The sequence below is a fragment of the Balaenoptera physalus genome (assembly GCF_965194825.1).
Source record: "Balaenoptera physalus genome assembly, chromosome: 7".
NCBI classification, from domain to species: Eukaryota; Metazoa; Chordata; class Mammalia; order Artiodactyla; family Balaenopteridae; genus Balaenoptera; species Balaenoptera physalus.
This window is the reverse complement of record NC_138886.1, coordinates 24,352,729-24,366,681: the sequence shown is the minus strand read 5'-3', so window position 1 is coordinate 24,366,681 and position 13,953 is coordinate 24,352,729. Positions and strand designations below refer to the sequence as shown.

Here is a 13,953-nt window from a genome sequence, read left to right as displayed (position 1 = left end):
AAGGGCGGCACAGCCAGGAACTGAGACCTAGGGAGAGGCTGCCATGTGGCTCACGTTCTGGTGGCCTGCACACCTGACATTCTGCCCATGTGAACACACCTCACTCCCAACCAGAAACAACCATCCTATGCTTTACTTAATTAAAAGTGACTTATTTACTAAGCATTTGTGGACTATTATTTCCTTCAAAATAGACACTTAGAAGTCAACTCTTTCAGGGATCATGTCTGATTAATCCCATCTAAGTGCATATTCATCTCATGTTTTTTTTTTGTTGTTGTTGTTGTTTTAATCCTAAACTTAGCCAATATGCTGCTCTAAAATGTTCTTAAGACGTTTCTTGGGCATATAATTTTCCCCAACTAGAATATAAACTCTGAAGTAGGCACTGTATTTGGGTTTGTTTTTTTTTTCATTTGGTGTCTCTTCACATAGCCCTTGATATGAATGTGTGCTATCACAGAAGATCTCCAAATATTGATGATTAAATCTACAACCAAATACTCTCATAACAGTTTGGTAACCATCTAAATTAGGGGTCAGCAAAAATTTTCAATAAAAGGCCAGATAATAAATTTTTGAGGCTTTCTGGTTCATTTGGTCTCTGAAACAACTACTTAATTTTGCCAGTGTAGTATGAAAGCTACCCTAGACAATACATAAACAAATTAATATGGTTGTGTTCCAATAACTTTACTTACGGATGCTGAAATTTGGATTACATAAAATTTTCACCTGTCACATTAGTCAATTTTTTTTCTTACTTGTCAGTTGGATGAAAAGCCTTTTCTTACAAATAATAAAGACCTAAAGTTTGAAAGTGATTTCCTTTTATTTGTTTTAATAAATGAGAGTGGATTCGACGTTATCCCTATCATAATATCACTCTCATTCACTTGCATCCCAATACATCTTTCTTTAATAGGAAAGAAAGAAGCAAAGTTACATCTAGTAAATGAGAAACTGCAAAAACCTCCAAAGCTAATTCAGGTCACAAGGTAACATTGCAAAGGACTGTATCCTACTTGTGATTATCATCCATCAGGAGTATCTTTCAAAAATAAAGGTTGAGGTCACTTCTAAAATTTCCATCAATTCCTTGTCTTTAACATACTGGACAGGACTTCTAGCAAAAAAACCTGTGGGTCTAGCTGACAATGCATCAGGTGTGTATACATAACACTTGTAAGCCATACACCATATATTGTATCGTGATAGCAAGTGATCCAAAAAGATGGCATCTCAATCTGTTAGAGGGCTGGTCCACAGGACAAAACAGAGGCCTCATTAAACCCAGATGTCCAAGAAGCACTAAGTGCAGCATATAATACAGCCTGCCACTTTCCAGGCCAATACCCACCTTCCAACTCCAGCTACAACCAGGAAAGTTCACGCCCAAAACCATGGCCTATGGGACTATACCAAAGCATCTCAAGAAGAGATCAATTATATATTTAACTTGACAGGATAAATCCATGCACAAGTACCCCAACAACAAGAAAAAGTCAATCCTGGATTTGACATGGTTTTCCACCTCCCTAAACTTCAGAACTTACAGTCTGAATTGGGGAACAGACCTACAAAGAACTAATATCATGGTGCGGTTTGAAAACTACAGGCTTTAGAATCAGACATAATTGAGTTCAACCTGCTAGAAAAGTGACCTTGGGAAACTTTATTATCCTCTCAAGTTCAGTTTCCTCACGTGTGAAACAGTAATAACAATACCTACCTTATACGGATGTTCTGAGAATTAAATGAGATCATGAATATTAAGTAGCTAACATATAGCCAATGTAAATCACCCAATGCTGGGTCATTACTATTAATCTAATATAGAACAATTATAGAAAGATATAATAACAGAATAATATATAACAAATTACAGAAAGAATAATAAGAGATATATAACAAAATACTATCAGGATATGTATGATGACTCATTTATTTGCCTGAGCCCTTGTAGAAGAGTCAAATGGAAAGTTCTGTGAGAGAGGAAGTACTTGAATTGGGCCTTGAAGGCAAGTATGACCTTTCCCAGTGTGTGAGGTGGGAAAATATTTAACTGTTATCTGTGAGCAAAAAAAGGCATACAGATCTATTTACTTTATCCTGGCTTATTTATGAAAGGCTTTCAAGAGCAAGGTTATAGATTTAATAAGCAAACAAACCAACCCAAATGATCACAAAGATCACACCTCTATCCAAATTGAAAAGTATGCATGTATCTCAAGATTTTTAAATATGGTAAACACATACATTTTGTCTATCTCCAGTAAGATGTGCAAACTCCACCATTTCATTTCCAAATTGACTGAATATTTGGACAAACTCCTGAAAGCTGTTCACTTTCTCCAGTCTTTCCATAGTTGCAAGAACCTGCAAAACAGACATTATTTTATTATCAGGTTTAGATGTGAAAGAGACTGAGACATCAAACCTGAGCCAAGAGAGGAACAAAAGAGAAGTTCTAAATTCTAGGGGAAAGTTGAGAAAGAGTCCGAGGAAAAGACAGAGAAGAAAGGACTCAGAGAAGTAGATGCAGATTCAAAGGTTAGAATCATCTAGGGAATGATTTCTTTTTAGGATGGGAACACTTGGGCTTACTTGAAATTAAAGGAAAAAGTAAAGGATATGACTAAATATGCAAGAGATCATTTATGCAGCAAGGTCTGGAGAAGGTGGGAATGGGCAGGACTAAGGTAATCAAATCTTCAGAGAAGTAGGAGGGGGATGAGGATAAAAGATGATACACAGAAGCTTTAAGGTTCAGTGAACCAGAACTGGGGGAACTCCATCCTCCTCAGAAAAGTGGAAGGAAGGTCACCCGCATAGTGAGGAGTGGAAAGGGCGATTAGGGACTTCAAGAGTAGGAAAAGTTTGGATCAGTCAGAAACTGCCTGTGGTGAATAAGTTAATTGCCAAGAAGCTTTGGGCAGCCAGGGGTAGATAGAGAGCATGTTTGTAACACAGCCAGCAGACAACGTTATGTATTTTCTTGATATTTAGAAGTAAAGTAAATAGATGTGAAACATATTTTCAAATACTTTTCTCTAAAATAACAGTACTGGATTAGTTTTAGTCAGACCAAGATAGGTAAGGAAAACACAGATAGCCTGTGTTTACTTATTTAATGAGGATATGATGGATATTTGGAATGTTAATCTGCCCCGGCAGCTCAGGAAGCCTAGGCAACTAACGTAGATAAGGCAGATTGCCACCACTGAGCAGAACCTCCGTCTTCCAAAGAGAGGAAGGTTTGTTCCTATTCCTCTAGCACTGTCCGATTCACCTCTCCAATTTCTTTTTCTCTTTAAACTTACACTTTTCAATTCACTCAATACTAGCCAGCTAGTTTTGTCCTCAAATCAGTGGGATGATCCCTTCCCTGGCTGACTGCCCTCCTCTTTGCCTAGGGGATTATCCAGGGAAAGAAGTGATTGGGACTTCCCTGGTGGTCCAGTGGGTAAGATTTCGTGCTCCCAATGCAGGGGGCCCGGGTTCATCCCTGGTCGGGGAAATAGATCTCGCATGCATGCCGCAACTAAGAGTTCGCGTGCCACAACAAAGAGGTCCACATGCCACAACTAAAAGATCCCGCATGCCACAACGAAGATCCCGCCTGCTGCAACTAAGACCCACAGCTAAATAAATAAATAAATAAATAATTGTACACACCCTGGCTTCCCTGTTGACGGAGAAGCACGGCCATTATCTGAGAGACTGAAAGAGGTCTAGATTGGAAGAGTTAAAATCTATTCTCTAAATTTTATGATTATTAAGTAATATTTAGGAACTTTGCATACAGAAATTTTATAATGTGGATAATTGTGGTTTCAGGTAATTGAGGTTTTTCTTAAGCATATAAATTGTTACTCTCTGACTTGGGGAAAAAAAGGCACTGAGGAATTCAGTATTTTTTTTATCAGCTATGTTTCTACTACATACATTGTCATGGTGCTCAGCTTTTCTTCCCACATTTGTACACACGAAAAGTTTTCACCAATAAACCTCAACAAGTAGATAATGGTTTTCTGAGAAGAAATGTTATTTGCATTCAACAGTTTGAGCCCAGTATATACATTTAGGAATTACAGGTATAGATGAAACATCATTTTTAAACTACAGACAATTAGAATAATAAATAATTAAAACAGATAAGCAGGGCTTCCCTGGTGGTGCAGTGGTTGAGAATCCGCCTGCCAACGCAGGGGACACGGGTTCGAGCCCTGGTCTGGGAAGATCCCACATGCCGCGGAGCAACTGGGCCCGTGAGCCACAACTACTGAGCCTGCGCGTCTGGAGCCTGTGCTCCGCAACAAGAGAGGCCGCGATAGTGAGAGGCCCGCGCACTGCGATGAAGAGTGGCCCCCGCTCGCTGCAACTAGAGAAAAGCCCTCGTACAGAAACGAAGACCCAACACAGCAAAAAATAAATAAATTAATTAATTAATTAAAAAAAAAAACAGATAAGCATTGCTAAATTACCTGCAGTTAACCTAAAAAAAAAGAAGAAGAAAAAACTTTTTGAACAACCCTGAAAGACACAAGTAGAAACATCAGAAAGGTAAGTACCTTATTTCTTGACCTTATTATCTGCTTAATGACTACTCGGTCTGCCAGCAATAACACTTTTGTCACTGAAGAAAGAAGTAATCTTGCAGCCTTTATAACTCCTGTTTTATCTGTAAAAATTGTGATCTGGCCATCAGATTCTGGACGATTCAAGCTGCTCATATCAGTAAGCGCTGCAATTGTTTCTCCTAAGAAGAAAGGCAAAGGGTGGGGGAGGGGGTTAAATTGGGAATAAGTCACACAAATTAAAATCCAGACTTTTCTCTAATCTTTAAGGTAATGTGCTCAATGGGTAGAAACTCGACTTTGGAGTCTTATTTTGGGAATAAGAAATAAATTCTTCTTGATGAACCCAAGGATTATCATATAAGGTTCTCTAATGGCAAAATAATGGTACATTCCTAAGAATTGTGAAAAATTGTTGTATTTATCAAGTTTGAAAAATATTATAACTTTTGTTTCCAGCGGTATGGCAAACTACATGATCCCAAAAGCCTCCTGCTCTATAAGTCCAAGTAAGAGAGATCCCAGGAGCCAATAACCAAAGAAGAACCTAAAAGCAGAGAAGTAAGCAGCTGCCCAGGCTTTGGCTAGGGCTGAGGGGATAGAGGGAGCATCGGGGGGGCAGGGGTGGGGGTGGGTGTCCCTGCCCATCTCCACAACCTGAAGGGGTTTGGGTTTTTATGGATACGCAGGGAGAGAAAACAAGACTTTGGGCCCCAGCAGGAGGTATCCTCAGTGAAAAGTGGGCCTAGAAAAACCATCCCTCTATAGGCAGAGGGAAACAATAAGCAAGTTCATCTGTTGGTCAGCCTGGGCTCTGGTAGGGAAAACAAAAGTGTTCCTCCTAAGAACCCAAATCACAGGCTTGACCCTCAGGCTTGTTGTTTGAATGTATACTTCTCACGATGCCCAGAATAAACCATTCTACCAAATAAACTCCCAACCCTCTAGAAAAAGTCTCTTCTTCATTGTTGCTATGAAAATCTTTTGATTTCTGTAATAGCAATTATCCATCAATAAAACAATTCAAATATTTCTTGTCCCCCCAAATGAAACCAGACTGTAACTTTTTCCCAAACCTTACTGTTTAAATTTAAAAGTTTAAAAAAATAAACTTTTCATCATCTTGTAATGTTCAAGATCATTTTTAAGTCGTAAATAAGTCTGAGTACATAATGGATTGATTTTCTCACAAAAGCCCTCTTGTCAATATTATTACATACACCCAAGAGGCTAAGGATCTCGAGAAAAATTATCTGAATTTTAATGGACATATCACAAGGTATGACATAATGAGTCAGGATTCAGAAGATTAGTCTGATAGAAGCATATAAAATGGACTGGAAAGGAGAGATTCAGAGCCAGGCTACTAACCAGGCAGCTATTTTAATTATGGGTGTGAAGCAGTAAGGAACTTACTAGGATGATAGCCATAGGAATATAAAAAAGATGATTTGGGAGACACTGAGGGAACAAAATATAAAATTAGGACCTTAACAGTGCTAAGAAGGAAAGGAAAAGTGAAAAAAATGGCTTCAAGGTTATAAACCTAAGTCACTTAAAAAAGTCAGAAGGGCATGGGAAGGGAGATGATAAATTTAGTTTCAGACAATAGGAATTTGAAATGATACAGGAAAACCCAAAAGATAAGCCATTACATATGGAGTGGTTACATATCATGACAACAGCTGAAGTTCTACTAACAGACGAAGTCTGTGGTAGCCAGCTTCCAAGATGGCTCCCAATGGTCCCCACCTCCTGGTATTTTCATCCTTGTGTTCTCTCCTCCCACATTATACCGGGGTTGGTATGGCAGAAGTGACAGTATGGTACACCCAATGTTAGGCTGTTAAAGACTCTGAGGTTGCCATCTTGGTTGCTCTCTCTCTCTGAGGGAAGCCATTTACCATGTTGTACGCAGCCACTACTGCAGAGAGGCATACATGGGGAGAATCGGGGGCCTCTGGTCAAGAGCCAGCAAAAATGTGAAGCTTGCCAATAACCAAGAGAGGGAGCTTGAAAGCAGATCCCGCAGTCCAGCCAAACCTGCGGGCCCAGCCAACACCCTGAGTGCAACCTCATGAGAGACGCTGACCCAGAAGCAGCTGGTTAAGCTACTACCTGATTTCTGACCCTCAGAAACTATGTGAGGGAATAAAATGTTTGTGGTTTTAAGTTGCTAAGTTTGGGTTAATATGTTACACAGCAATAGGTAACTAATACAAAGTTTATACACCAAATATGAAGAGAAAAAAGAGGTTAGAATTAAACTTTAATGTACAGAGAAAGGAGCAAGAGGAAAAGTATCACTTTGTAATAGCAAGAAGTATAAAAATGTTTCCTCTGCGCCCCTGGAAAATGTTACTTTTTCCAGTAGCTCTCAATCATCAAAGATGTTACATATGAGCTTGCCCATATGGTGTTATTTAACCTTTCCTTTTTCTGACTAAACCCCAGGCATTTAGCCCTAAGTATGTGGGATGGTAACATTTGGTTAGCTCCACCAACAAAGTTAAATGCTTCCTTAACATTACAAAGTTGTTCCAAGTATAGACTGCTCAGAAATTAGTTCCCTGGAAAAGTTACAAAGCTGCCTTATAGTTTCATGGTTGTCATTTTTTAACTTGTTATATGTAACTAGTTAGTGTTATGTCTTAAAGCAAAAATTCAAAGTCGGTCAAATACAAATATTTATTGAGTGCCCACAGAAAATGTAAAACTTGACTAGAAGCCAAGTAAAAAGTGAAAACAGTTGGGGGGTGGACAAAATGGGTGGACTCAAAAGGTACAAACTTCCAGTTATAAGCTAAATAAGTCATGGGATGTAATGCACAGCCTGGCAACCATAGTTAATAATACTGTATTGCATATTTGAAAGTTGCTAAAGAGTAAATCTTAAGTTCTCACTGCAAGAAAAAAAAAAATTTTGTAACTATGTGTGAATGTTAACTAGACCTACTGTGGAGATCATTTCACAATATATACAAATATCTAATCATTACATTGTATACATGAAACTAATATAATGTTGTATGTCAATTATACCTCAATTAGAAAAAAGTAAAAACACAATGCAAAAGTTCAACACAGGGAAAGAAAAGTTAGAAATAATCATTATAATGACAACTAATATTTATTGAGCACTTTCTATGTGCCAAATGCATACATGCATTATGTCAAAACACTGCTATAAACACTAACAATATCCCCACTTTATAGATTAGAAAACTGAGGTTTAAAAAAGTTTAGTAGCTTGCCCAATATCACACTGCTAGCAAGTGGAAGAGTTGGGATTGACTCCAAAGCCACAGTTCTTTATCACTACTTTACATTATTCCCCTCAAATGAATATTAAATGGTCCAAAGGAGAAAATGACTACTATGAGCTGAGTGGGCTAGAAACATTCCAGGAGTGACTTAAGTCTTAAATTTGTATATGTTAAGAGAAAATAAGGCTTCCATATCCTACAACTCCAGGAGGCACCATTCTCATTATCTTATCTGAGTGACCGTAAGAGGCAGTTCTCAAGAAGGGAAAGGGCACTTCACATGAGAAGAGACAACAGGTGCAGCCCATGACACCAGACAGCATCCAAAAGACACCTGCATGGAGCTCCTAGGCTTACAGGACTTGCAGGGCAGCACAGTCTACTGGAGCTGGGGTAGGTGTACACATCCTCTTCTCACCTTACACTGAGCACAGTGACATGCTACGAAGCCAATAAGGTGAGGATTCAGGCTGCCCTTTCTTTTAAAAACCCTTACTCTTGCTTTAATTAAGGGTTTGCTTAAGAAACAGTAACATGAAAAACATCTCTACGTTTTCTGTTGAATTGTCCACGGCGTTATGTAATAACGTCTGTTGTATAAGTGCCCACACAATTTAGTTCCAGGAAAAAAAGTCACTTTCCTCTTGACAAGCTGGTTTGTTTCCTTTCAACAAACAATGAGTATTATATAACCCCTCCTTTCCCACATTTCTTGTCTTGCTTTCCAGGAAGTACAAAGATAAATTTCATGTTTAATTAGAGTAACAATGCTGGCCAAAGTTTCTAGTATATTTATTTTCATCTCCTATTTTAATGGGTTTATTAAACATATGTTTAATTGTAACTGTTTTACATCTCTCTCTCTTTTTTTTTTTTTTGGCTACACCCTACGGCTTGCAGGATCTTAGTTCCCCGACCAGGGATTGCACCCGGGCCACAGCAGTGAAAGCACCGAGTCCTAACCACTGGACCGCCAGGGAATTCCCTTAAATCTCTTTTAATATGTAGGCAAAACATAAATTATGAATAGAATAAGGCCATCCCCCTTCCCTACATAAAATCTATTCTATATCTTAGTGATGGCTAGAAACCCAAGAGTCAACTCAGAATCCTCCCTTTGCTTTAGTCAATAACCAAGTTCTATCATTTAAATACCTTAGTGAATATTTAGTGTACCCTTTCTGGTTTTTATATCCCTAACACACTGTCTTGGTTTAGCCTGGTGTACTGGAAAAGCTTCCACATTAATCTCTCTGCCTTTAGTCTCAACTCTCTCTCAATCAACCCTCATTTGTTCATTTCCTCCATACTACCAGAAAGATTTCTAAAACAAGATTATTGCCTTTCAGCTGGCCCCAAATTCCTCAATCTATCAAGTGTAGAATAGTACCTGAAGTCATTCATATAACATTAGGGCCTGGTTGGCCCCTCCACATTACTTGGCCTTATCTCACCCATGCCCTTCCCCCCATGATGACCCTCCAAACATACCTGCTCCTCTCTCAGGGTTGCCCATCTCAATTAAGAGCACCACCATTTACCCATCAAAACTTGGAGTTATCCATGACTCTTCTTCCCATCACATCCCACATCCAAACTATCAGCAAATCCTACCAGCTCCACCTTTTCAATATAACCAAATGCAACTGCTTTTCACCACCTCAAGTGCTATCACTGGGTCTAAGTCACCATCGTCTATCACCTGAACCACTACAACAGCCTCCTAACTGGTCTCTGATTTCACCCCCATACCTCCTAAAATCTATTCTCCCTACAGCAGCCACCAGGGATCCTTTTAAAAGATAAATGAGATTATGTCACCATCCTGCACAAAACCTTCCACTAGCCCCACTGTGACACTTAGAACACAGCCCAAAGTTCCTGTCTTTGCCTAGAAAGCCATACCTGTTCTTGCTCATCTCCTTGCCTGGAATGTCCTTCCCCCAGATATTCATATAGTTGGGGTCCTCACTTCATTGCAGTCTCTGCTTCAGTGTTACTTCCTTAGAGAGATTTCCTGACTCCACCCCCCGATTTCAGTAGTTCTCAACTGGGGGGTCCATTTTGATCCCTCAGAGGACATTTGGCAATGTCCAGACATTTTTGGCTGTCACAATGGGGGAAGAAGGGATTTACAGGCATCTGATAGGTAGAAGTTAGGGATTCTACAATGCACGGGGTAGCCCGCACCCCAAGCAAAGAATTAGCAAGCCCAAAATGTCAACGGCATCAAAGTTGAGAAACCCTGCCCTCCCTAAAATATACCTCCTTTGGTCTCCTAACCCTTATTCTGCTTTACTATTTTCTCCATGATAACTGTCACCACCTGTCCTTATGCACATATCTATTTATTCATTTGTTTATGGTCTCCCTCACTAGAATGCAAGCTCCACGAGGGCAAACTTTATACTGATTTCTACGTGGCCATATCCCTCTGGTCTAGAAGAATGCCTGGCATATGGCCAGCACTCAGTAAATATTTATTTAAAGAATAGGTGGATAAATGACACTTTAACAAAGCTGAATTATCTGTATCCATCAAAACTCCCCAGGTTCTCTCAAACTTCTATGCCACCAGTCACAGAGACTTGTGAGACATCAGGAGATCTGAAGTCAGATTTGTCTACTGTAGAGACAGGAACAGGCTTATTTTTATTTCCATTTCCTACATGATGGCAAATAGGCTAATATGCTCCTTGACAGTAGAGTCCATGCCTCACATTCCTTCTATACCTCTTGCATTCAGTGGCTGATGGCCAGGATGGTGGGCTTCTACCCTGCCCAGTGAAAGAATTCAATGTTTCAGATTTAGGACTTAATCCAAGAGAAATTCAATATTCCTGGATGCTAATCTAGGGCTTTAATGACCTAGGCATCAGTAATAACAGGGCTAAAACACAGTACACATCTTTACTCAAAATAAGACAATAATTTGTCATGATATCCAAAGCAATAAAACTGGTATAAATAGGCTTTAACATACCTGCTTGTTTAGCTTCAATACAGGCAATATTTATTTCTTCTTTCAAGTCCCAGTTTTCATTGGCTATAGCTTCCCCTACTTTAACAAATCTTCCAACTGCCAAGTTGACGGCTTGTCCTACACGCTGAATTGCTTGCAGAGTTTTATCAGACTTTTTGGTATTATCTTTATGATTAATAAGTGTGGTGATCTAAAAATAAAAGATAAAAGCAACCTGCTTAAATTTTATCTCAATACTTTTTTTTTAAAGCTGTATCACAATGGCCAAGAAAATTAAGCCCAGCATACTACACTAGCCTAATACACTAAATTAAGTGATAGTTTTAATGCTTCGACCCAAAGACAAGGAGCAAATCATCTTGCATCCCTCCTCAGGACAACATTTCCACTAATAACAATTCTAAGTTTACCTGAGGGCAGTTATCCAGGGCACACAGTTCTATAAGCCCTCTAGATATTTCAACAAATCTTAAAGAGAGGAGAAAAGTAGGAGAAGGTGGATCATTACATTCAAAGAATCCACATAAAACCAAAGCACTTCAGGTCTAGATTCCTCTACTGTGACTTGAGCTGCTGTGAGAGCAGAGACAGCATCTTCTTCACTGTGCATTCCACTCCACTGCCTAGCACAGTGTGTAGGTTGTACAAAATGGTACATGAACCATGCTTGTTTACACTTTAGAAGGACCACTATAATTTATGTTTTATACTTCTCTCAGTTTTGTTGCAGACTCAAAGTAAACGAAATACCAAGAGCTTTAACACTTGATTCCAGGCCCTGAAATAAAATATAAAAGGTGACAAGTTAAGCTGGTTGAAACAAATACAAATCTTCAAAATGTCCTAGAAAATTAGTACCTGAACTATGGTGACATATAAAAATATTTAAAGAATGTTACATGAAAAATATAAATCTCAAATGGTACATGTCCATCGTGTATAACTTTGAAATGATTTATATAAATATATTAACAAAGACCAGAGGAGTGAATTAAGAGAAGAGGAAGGGACTTGCCCTTTGAGCAGCAACTATGTGCCAAGCACTTTATGTGTTATGGTATTAATAATATAGAGTCAGGAAGGCCTGGGTTTGAGCCTTGGCTCTTCCGTTACTAACTAAATGACCTAGGGAAATGTACTTAATCTCTCTAAATTTCCTCATCTATAATATTATCTTCCAAATTTTGAAAATTTCCTAGAATCCAGGTCCTGAGGATGCATCACTGAACAAGACTAACACAATCCTGCCCTTATTCTGTTTACAGTCTATCAAAATAACAATAATCCAATTGTACAAAATATATTTGTTGCACACCTATCATATGTCAAACAAAATTCTAGGCAGTGATGAAACAGCAATGAACAAGAAAGAAAAGGCCCATACTCTCATGGAGCTTATATTCTACTGGGGTGAGGAGAGACACAATAATCACACACATAGGTTAAAAAAAAAAAAATTAATGTAAATGCTATGCAAAATATTAAAATAGGATAATGTGATAGAAAGTATCTGTGTAGCTACATGAGATTAGTTGATCTTCCTTCTATGAAGGAAGTGGGATTGCTGGATCATATGGTAGTTCTATTTTTTAAATTTTTTGAGGAATCTTCATACTCTTTTCCATAGTGGCTGCACCAACTTACATTCCCACCAACAGTGCACAAGCATTCCCTTTTCTCTACATCCCCACCATCACTTATCTTTCTGATGACAGTCAATTTTAACAGATGTGAGGTAATATCTCTTTGTAGTTTTGACTTGAATTTCCCTGGTGATTGGTGATTTTAAGCATTTTTTCATGTACCTGTTGGCCATCTGTATGTCTTCTGAAAAATGTCTATTCAGTTCCTCTGCTCATTTTTAAATCAGATTGTTTGCTGTACAGAAGCCTTTTAGATTGATGTAGTCCAACTTGTCCATTTTTGCTTTTGTTACTTGTGCTTTTGATGTCATATCCCAAAAGCATTGCCAAGACCAAGTCAAGGAGATTTTTTCCCTATGTTTTTGTCTAGAGGTTTTATGGCTTCGGGTCTTAGACTTAAGTCTTTAATCCATTTCAAGTTAATTTTTGTGAGTGGTATAAGATAGGGGTCCCATTTCATTCTTTTACATGTGATTATCCAGTTTTCCCAAATCATTTATTGAAGAAGCTATCCTTTACTCATTGAGTATTCTTGGCTCCCTTGTCAAATATTAGTTTACTATGTATGCATGGGCTCTGGATTTTGTTCCACTGGACCATGTGTCTATTTTAATGCCAGTCCCATACTGTTTAATTACTATAGCTTTGCAGTATAGTTTGAAATCAGGAAGTGTGATGCCTCCAGCTTTTTTCCTGTTTCTCAGGATGCCTTGGCTAGTTGGGGTCTTGGTGCTTCCATACAAATTTCAGGATTGTTTTTCTATTTCTGTTAAAAATGCCATTGGAATTTTGATACGAATTTCACTGAAGCTACAGATAGCTTTGGGTAGTATGGACATTTTAATACTAATTCTCCTGACCTATGAACATGGCTTATCTTTCCATTTACTTGTGTCTTCTTCAATTTCTTTCATCAAAGTTTTAGAGTGTTTAGTGTACTGATCTTTCACCTCCTTGGTTAAATTTATTCTTAAGTATTTTATCATTTTTGATGCTACTGTAAATGGTACCATTTTATTTCTTTTTCAGATATTTTGTTTTTAGTGTATAGAAACACAACACCAATTTCTGCATGTTGATTTTTTTATCCTGCAACTTTAGGAATTTGTTTATTAGTTCTGACAGTTTTTTGGTGGAGTCTTAGGATTTCCTTATATATAAGATCATGTTAACTGCAAATGGAGATAATTTTACTTCTTCTTTTCTGACTTTGATGCCTTTTATGCCTTTTTGTTGCCTGATTGCTCTAACACTTCCAGTACTATGTTGAATAGGAGTGGTGAGAATGGACACCCTTGTCTTGTTCCTGACATTAGAAAAAAAGCTTTCAACATTTCACTGTTGAGAATGATGTTAGCTGTGAGCTTATAATATATGGCCTTTATTATGTTGAGGTACATTCTTTATATACTCAATCACGAAAGAATGTTAAATTTTGTCAGATGCTTTTTCTGCACGTATTGTGATGATTAAATAATTAT

The 13,953-nt window shown here is 38.3% G+C and overlaps 1 protein-coding gene across 1 annotated transcript in view; it reads right to left on the bottom strand.

Annotated features, from left to right (window-relative positions):
• The window catches only part of CTNNAL1 (catenin alpha like 1), a 58,914-nt gene that overhangs the window by 31,008 nt on the left and 13,953 nt on the right, over positions 1-13,953 (bottom strand). The window contains exons 2-4 of the mRNA XM_082471194.1: positions 10,830-11,019; positions 4,575-4,762; positions 2,260-2,379 (exon numbers count right to left, since the gene is read on the bottom strand). Coding sequence (XP_082327320.1) covers positions 2,260-2,379; positions 4,575-4,762; positions 10,830-11,019 — 498 coding nt within the window. The remainder of the gene's footprint in view (positions 1-2,259; positions 2,380-4,574; positions 4,763-10,829; positions 11,020-13,953) is intronic.